The 8,185-nt window shown below is 33.1% G+C and overlaps 1 protein-coding gene across 1 annotated transcript; it reads right to left on the bottom strand.

Moving 5' to 3' along the window:
- Nucleotides 1-3,557: 3,557 nt before the first annotated feature.
- On the bottom strand, nucleotides 3,558-7,928 carry LOC126655603 (ABC transporter F family member 5). The gene is made up of 9 exons (XM_050349839.2): nucleotides 6,955-7,928; nucleotides 6,232-6,573; nucleotides 5,370-5,510; nucleotides 5,090-5,269; nucleotides 4,829-4,984; nucleotides 4,595-4,696; nucleotides 4,378-4,506; nucleotides 3,919-4,023; nucleotides 3,558-3,807 (listed from the first exon to the last, which is right to left on the bottom strand). Exons 1-9 carry the CDS (start codon nucleotides 7,798-7,800, stop codon nucleotides 3,712-3,714), a joined length of 2,097 nt encoding a protein of 698 aa, XP_050205796.1. The 5' UTR covers nucleotides 7,801-7,928; the 3' UTR covers nucleotides 3,558-3,711.
- Nucleotides 7,929-8,185: the final 257 nt, after the last annotated feature.

Below are 8,185 nucleotides of genomic sequence, written 5' to 3'. Positions count from 1 at the left end.
AACAAGCGCGTTAATCCTTAAGTGGTGGGTCGGTGGGAATGGAGGCAGACGGCGGGGAATGGATAGTAGAGAAGGGAAGAAGAAGAAAAAAAAGGAGGGGGGAGAGAGAAAAGGGAAAAGAGAAAGAAAAGGTCCCTAAATTTTAATTAATAATTAAAATGATTATTAAATTATAAAATTATAAAAATATAACTGAAATTTAAAAATTATGAAGGACTAATTTAAGAGATAAATAAAATAGGGTTAATGTCAAACAAAATCACGAACTTTATACGTTTTCTCATTTTAATCGCCCTGTATAAATTTTCTCATTTTCATGCACGAACTACCGCATTTTCTCAAATTCATGCACGGTGCTGAGGTGGCACTCATTCATTTGTGTAAAATGTCCTCCACCTCAGCGAATTACACCAATAGAGCTGTGACACCTCAACACCGTGCATGAATTTGAAAAAAATGGTAATTTGTGCATGAGAATGAAAAAATTTAAAGTGCGTGATTAAAATAAAAAAACGTATAAAATTTGTGAATTTTTATGACATTAACACCCAATAAAATATTATAGAGGAAATTAGATGGAGCACGTGAATTCTGAAACTATTCCCAAAATTACGTGCTTCTCATTTTCTTTTGATACAAAATAATGTGTTTTGACAAACACGTGACCCACTGTTAATTATTTCATCCAATGCTTGTTATGTTGCTTATTTTTTTTCTTTTTGTTTTTTCCTCTTCTTCTTCTTAATTATTTTCCTCCTTCATCTTTTTTCATTTTTCTTTTTTCCTTCTTCTTCTTCTTGCAATCATCCTTTCATCGATATTTTCCTACCATCTCTGCAGCTCTCTATTTTTTTCCATCTGCTCTCATCTCTGCTACCACCGGCTGCTTGAATAACAAGTAATTTATGGTCACGTCTTCTCTGTCTGCCGCCGCTTGATAATAGTTTCTTTATGCCAATGTATTGGTAGTTTAAAATTCTAAATTGTTTCCCTCTTTTTGGTTGCGTAATTATGCTTATGTTTCAGTAGCTAATAATTAATGCTTGTGTTTTTTGTACTTCTCATTTGTTGGATTGTATATTTTGATTTTGATTTAAGGATATATAAATTTAATAAAATATGTGTTGTTTTATACTTCCAGCATTTAATTGTTGTGAGCTTCTATGAGTGATAGTTTGGGCTTGCAAGATGGAGGATGTTCCAAACGACGAGTACTGGTGGTGAAAAATGTGGAGAAGAGAAAGAAATAGTTTCTTGTAGAGATTATTAATGTTTATTAATTTTCATTTATGGAATGGTATATCGAAAGTATACATAAAATATACAATACTACATATTCCTTCTGCTTTCTAGTTGTTCATTCAGTCAAATGAATTTATCTATAATTACTTATATATTAGAGTTTTAAAATAATATTAGTTATTATCTTTCTAATTATTCTTGTCTAATAAATCACTTTATGACTCAATTTACAGAACATTTATTAAATAGCTATTATTATCTCAATTTTAATATATTATATTTGCTGTCCTATTGTGATTGCGGAGTGGTAATTGTTTCAGCCAAGGAGCATACTGTAGGTAGTGACGTACAAGATGGGAATTATTATACCAACAAACACTTTCATATTAATTTTTTATACTAAAGGTATAAAAATATACAGATAGTATACATAAGTTATACCATATACATAAATTTAGAATTCCTAAAATATACACTTGGTATAGTAAAGGAATACATGAAGTATACATTTGTTATAATAAAATTATACAAAAACTATGTACTCGTGTGTTTTACAGGTTCTAATTTTGTGCAAAAATAGCATACGAAAGGTGTACAAAAGGTATACCAAAAATATAAAATTAAAATACATAAATTGTTTAATTGGTAAACATAAAGTGTATATTTAGTATACTAAAAGGTCTATGTTATTTGAACAAATATTTAATGAATTTCACATTAATATAATTATATGGGTATATATATAATATACAAAAAGTATACAATCACACTGACACCATAATTCTTGAAAAGTAGTTTACTTTTTGTACTTTTGGTATGCTTTTTGTATATTTTTAGTATATAAACTGTATATTTTTAATTGATGTGATTTCTATATATGCTCATACATAGGATATACGTAAGTATATATTTAACATACATAAAATATACGTATAATATACTAAATATTAATTCTAAGAATGTGAATATTTTAATTTAATATTTTTCATTAATTGTACAATTAAAATGAAAGATTAACTGAATATTATTGATGTACAAATGATGTACATAACATATACAAACATAATAAAACCAGAAACTAGAAAATTAAAACGAATATGCAGGATAGACGTAAAGTATATTGAACAACATGAGTAGTAATAATTATATTAAATATAAAAATTAAAAAAATTCACAATTAACTAATAAAATTGTCGCATTATATACTAACATCGTGCACATCTTTCTTTTAGTACAAATTATCGCATTGTATATTTTATACGTAAAATAAAAATAAAGTATACTAAAAATAGACATATATTATATTAATATTAATATTGTGTAAAACTGTATTACAATATTGTGCTATATAATATAACAAAATATTTAACTTGAGGATTAGTGGGTTGAAGAAAAAGAGCACTTCTTGATGAAATAGTATCAAGTTGAACAAATCAAAATTAAACTTCCCTTCTTTCTTATAGTACAAATCGTAACTCCTAAAAATGTATAATAAACAGCAAACTATGGCTTTCACTCTTCCCATACTCAAACATTAAGTGTCACAGTGTCACAGTGTCATTGACTCACTTAAATTTTGTCATATAAAGAACATTCAAACCATACCCAGCAGGCCAGCAATCAAGATAATTTTCAAATAAACCAAACTAAAAACATTAATAGCAAAGAAAATGATTATTGCTTTTGCCCAAATCTTCACCGGTCACCATCATCATAGTTCATAAATTTAACCACTTTGCTCTATTCCGCGCCGTCCACCTCCATGGCAGTCACCGCTGGATTCTTAGAAACCACTACTTAATCAGCCCCAAATAATACCCAATCTCAAACCCAAATCCGCTTTAAAAGGTAGACCAAGAATGAGAAAATCGAGCGGAGGAAGAAGAATCATTATAGCTGGATATGAATTTTTTATCTGAAAAGTTAATTACGTGTTACTTGCAAATTTTAATAGAAAATCACGTGTGAATGCAATTAATTAAGGTTAATAAGTGTTGCTCCCAAAATAAACAGTCAACGCGTGTTTTTGGTAATATTTTAACAATATTAAGTAGATTTCAAAAAATCCCAATATTATAAGTCTTTTTAAACTTTTTCCACTTTTTAAGGAGAGTGTGGTTCACTTGCTTGAGTGGGGTAAGGGCTTTTTGAATTGATCCTTTGTTCAAAAGTTGAGGGGTGAATTGATCCTTTGTTTAAAAGTTATATATAAATCCAATCCAATGTTTTTGCAAAATATAACAAAATAAGTAGATAATTAATTTTTTCTTAATTTATAACATGAATAAGCTCAAGCATGATTTCACATTGGAACCTAAGATAAAAGCTGATTTCTATTAAAATGTATTATTTACAATGGCCAAGTTCGTTGCTGAAAATAGCCGACAACATTGGCCTAAGCACTTTACATTGTAAAATTAGTTCAAATCAAGTGTAGTACTCTCTATCAATTTACAGTGTGTGCATCTTTCAGTTCCATCTCTTGGAATTCTTCGCTCCTTTCGATTTTTGTTTCGCAACCTGAAACGCCTGCATTTTTTGTTTCTTCCTTGCTTCCTTCTCAGCCTGTCGAAAAAATAAATACCGATATAAATAAAGGTTACACTTACACCAGCAATGGCACTAGTAACTGCTTTCTTATTCAAGTAATCGCACTGAATGGAAGAAAAAATTGACCTTCGACATCTTGGATTTGGCTTTCACCTTTGGAGCCTTTTCATCGAGCTCAGCCTCACGTTCGAGTTCTCTTTCCCTTGCATCAAGGTTTTTCTCCAGATAATACTGTAAATCAAAAAAACAAATTCATCAAATTTCGTGTACAGCATACGCTCTGATATAGCATTTGGATATAAAGACATTGCTACAGCAACGGGCAAGATATTTCCGGAAAATACATCTAATAGCAAGGGAAACGAATGAGATAACGACAATAAACTAAGTTACATGGAAACCTATGGAATCACACGTTTCAGCGTTTCGTTTCTTTTTTCTGAAACACTTAAGAACTCTCAAACTTTATATTAATAGCGTAAATTATTTGTTCAGCTGTTTCTGGTATCGGGCATTTATACTTTCATGCAACATAAACTATAAAGAAGATAGAGAAGGACATAAAGAAAAGAAGAATGATCTTACATTGTAATCCCCTGCATAATCCTGGAGCTTGCCATCTTTAACTTCAATTACTCTATTTACTATTTGCTTTATAAAATAACGGTCATGAGAAACTGTGATGACTGTGCCCTGGTATTCTGTTATGGCATCCTGATGAAACATTACGACACAGATGAACCACAGCATTTAAGCAAACTAAATACAAAATGAGCATAAATAACGAAGAAAAAACTCCTACCTCAAGCATTTCTTTTGAAGGAATATCGAGATGATTGGTTGGTTCATCCAAAACGAGCAAAGTTGAAGGTTTCACCATGAATTTGCAAAATGCTAGACGTGCCTGGATATAACAAGACAGCATTAGAAGCATTCAACAAATAACTCAAAATGGAAAAACCATAAATTCTAAAAGAGCAAGCAGCTGAAAAAAATATAAGATTTATGATGATAAGAGAGTGCCACTGAAGTTTACCTTCTCCCCACCACTCAAAAAGGAAACCTTTCTATCAAGCATATCCGCTTTGAAATTACAACGACCAAGGAGTCCTTTTATATCATCAAGTTTCCAGTCCTCAGCAACCTCTTCCACTGTTTGAAGCACTGTTTTGTCCAAATCAAGTGCCTCGGCCTTCAAGAGAAGTAGATCAAACTCAGTCAGCAATAACATCAAATTGAAACAGACAACAAACACTAAATGACTAGAGTGTCTCAACGGTTTGCGACAATAACACACCTGGTTCTGCTCAAAATAGTTGGGCAGTACATTATGCTCCCCAAGTATAATTTCACCTGCTTTTGGCTTCTCTAGGCCCTTGATCAATTTCAATAACGTACTCTTCCCACATCCATTTGGACCAATGATGGCAATTTTCTCACCTCTTTCTATGGTAAGATTTGTTTTATTAAAGAGGACCTGTCACAAAGCACACCGAAGCAGTAAATAATTTGTTGAAGATAATCAGAAAGCACGGAATTAGTTTGTTCAAAGCAGCCTCTCAAGTGATGAAACTCACCTGATCTTCATAACTGAATTCCAAATTCTTAATCATTACAACAGTTCTTCCACTTCTTCCGCGCTCTGGGAACCTTATCTTCATTTGTTTCCGTTGAAATGGCTTCTCTATTTGATCCTCTTCCTGAAGTCTCTCCAATTTCTGTAATTAAGAGTTTCAATAGAAAAAGGCAAAAGAATGTAAGCATCCAGAAAACATTTAACAGAGGCAAATTTAATAAGATGAACAATCAATCCAAGCAAATAGCATTTGAAGAAAAAAAAAAGTGACAACGACAAAGATAAAAACGTCCAAAATTTAGTTTTGGAAAAATAAATAAATACATAATAGCACATCAAATTTCATTTCATATGTCAACCTAGTTAAGAAGATGATCAAAAAGAACAATTGATGCCAAGTTCATCCACTGTAAATGCAAGTGTAAAAACAGGAAGGGATTCAGGTGCTAGAAACTAAAGACCTCTCAGTATCGCTATGCGAAGATATCTTAAATCAAAAATATATTCTAGTAGTAAGAACCGATGACCATTCTAAGTCATACTTTATATTAAGCTTATCATCAATCTATTATAGATTGTGGATTTAAAGGGCATTATGCCATAAAGATTTTCAAGGTTAGCAAAGGAGCAGGGCACATCGTGTCAGGAGAAATGATAAGGAGAAAACACATATTAACGCCATAAAATTCTTCCTTTCAGTAACTTCAAAATTACAATCAGATTCAGTCTATTGCAAATTAAGAAAACATCACAGTACGCTAGCTCAACAAGTAAAAACATTATGCTTGAGTAATATCACGAAAAAACGTTTTAATTGCTACTCAAAGCAATGAAATCAAATAGTTCCAAACATTCAACTGTACCTTTTCAGCTGAAGAAGCACGCCCAGAATTTGCTCCAGCACCCAACCTGCTTATCAAGTCCTTTGTGTGCTCAATATCCTTTTGCTGTTTTTCCCAGGCAGCATATTGAGTTTCAATCCATGCTGCCTTCGATTCAAGGAACTGAGAATAATTTCCCATATATGTCCTAGCCACACCCATTTCAGTCTCCACAATTTTCGTACACAGTTGATCTAAAAAGGCCCTGTCATGCGATATGATGACCATAGGCACTTCTTGCTTCTGAAGATAACCTTCAAGCCACTCAATTGTATCCAAGTCGAGGTGATTAGTAGGTTCATCCAAAAGCAACAAATCCGGGTCCTGAAATGCACATTCAAACAAATATGTCAACCATCAACTATTAGTATCAGAAACTTGCATTATAAATCATTAATGCAAAGAATCAGCATAGAGCTATCCTTTCTTTGTTCATTCAAATCTCAACATGAGTCGCCAGCCACTAGATAATCAGATAAATAATCATATCACATTATAAAAATTAATGTTCATAAGTTGGCACTTCTTCAATAATGATCACATAAAATAAATCTGTATTATCATATATTACAAATATAAATTCATCAGTCCGACACATCCCGAGCAAACATACCAAGTTCAACTCTTAACTAGGAGTCTATGACTACTTTGGTACTAGAGAGAAAACGTTCATTTTACAAACTCCTTTGATAAACAAGAGCATACCTGAAGCAAAATTTTCCCCAGTGACATCCTCATCTGCCACCCACCACTGAAAGAAGCAACCAACCGATCAGAATCCTCCGGTGCAAACCCAAGTTCAGGCATCAATTTACTAATCTTAGCATCAACCTCATCCAAATCAACAGCCTGAGCTCTCCTCTGCAGCAAATCAAACTCATCCAACAATCTCCCCATCAACTCCAAATCCTCAACGGACCCCTCGATCGCCTTCTGAACCTTCTCTAACCTCTCAGAAATCTCCATTTCTTCACCAAACGCACTAGTAAACTCTTCTCTAACAGTCCTACTCAAAGAAACCTCAAATTCTTGACTCAACAAAGAAATTTTCAAATTGGGTTTAGCTTTGATTACATTCCCAGAGTCAGGCTCTTCATGTCCTGCAATAATTCTCAACTGGGTAGTTTTCCCTGCTCCATTAACACCTACTAACCCAACTTTCTCACCTTTTTTCACTTCCCAGGTCACATCTTTTAACACAGTTACACCCTTGTAACTTTTACTGATGTTTTCGAGCTTAATACCTGAGGTAATACCTGAAGCTCCGGTATTCGATTGTTTTTTGTTGCTTTTACGGTCGAATTCATTGCCGGAGTTGCTAGAAAACAAGGACTCAATATCTATGTCAGGCTCAGCAACTGACGTGGCTGTTGATAAACGAGCACTGATTCTTGAACTGGGTTTGAATTTGAATGACTTGGGATTGATTTTAATGGGTTTTAAGCTGATGGGTAGTGATGGATTCTGATTGAGATGAGGTCGGAGTGGTGAACCAGTTAAGAAGGAAGAAGAGTGGAGGTGTAAGCGATGGAATCTGGTTGATAAGTCCATGTTTATGTCGTGTTTGGTTAGTGAGAAAATTGAGGGGAAAATGGGATAAGGGAGTGAGATTTTTCTTTCACCGGAGAGAAAATCGCAATCTCTTAGCCCATTGAGGAAAAGATAATTGTGGAAGGGAGGAAGGGTTTTTGATGTCATGGCAAAAACCGAATTAAAATCTGTCCACATAAATTTTTGTTTGTTTTTTTGCTTTTTGTAAAATGTTCTTAATCTTGTCTTAACTCACTAATTATCCCTCATATTTGAACCTTTTATTACTCACGTTCCTAAGATCGTTTCAGCAACCAATAAATGGTCAACGCGTCTTCTTAACTTGTGACAGACGATCAGTGGCGTAGCCAGAATTTTAAATTAAAAGAGGCAAAATATAATATTT

This window comes from Mercurialis annua, linkage group LG7 (genome assembly GCF_937616625.2).
Source record: "Mercurialis annua linkage group LG7, ddMerAnnu1.2, whole genome shotgun sequence".
In the NCBI taxonomy this organism is placed as follows: Eukaryota; Viridiplantae; Streptophyta; class Magnoliopsida; order Malpighiales; family Euphorbiaceae; genus Mercurialis; species Mercurialis annua.
Note: the sequence above shows the minus strand (reverse complement) of the source record. Positions and strands in the feature narration are given on the sequence as shown.

Coding starts and splice junctions, on each gene's coding strand:
- LOC126655603 (XM_050349839.2), bottom strand. CDS start 7,800: ATGGACTTATCAACCAGATTCCATCGCTTACACCTCCACTCTTCTTCC. Junction 6,574..6,954: donor TGGGGAAAATTTTGCTTCAG/GTATGCTCTTGT, acceptor TGTGCATTTCAG/GACCCGGATTTGTTGCTTTT. Junction 4,024..4,377: donor ATTATGCAGGGGATTACAAT/GTAAGATCATTC, acceptor TTTGATTTACAG/TATTATCTGGAGAAAAACCT.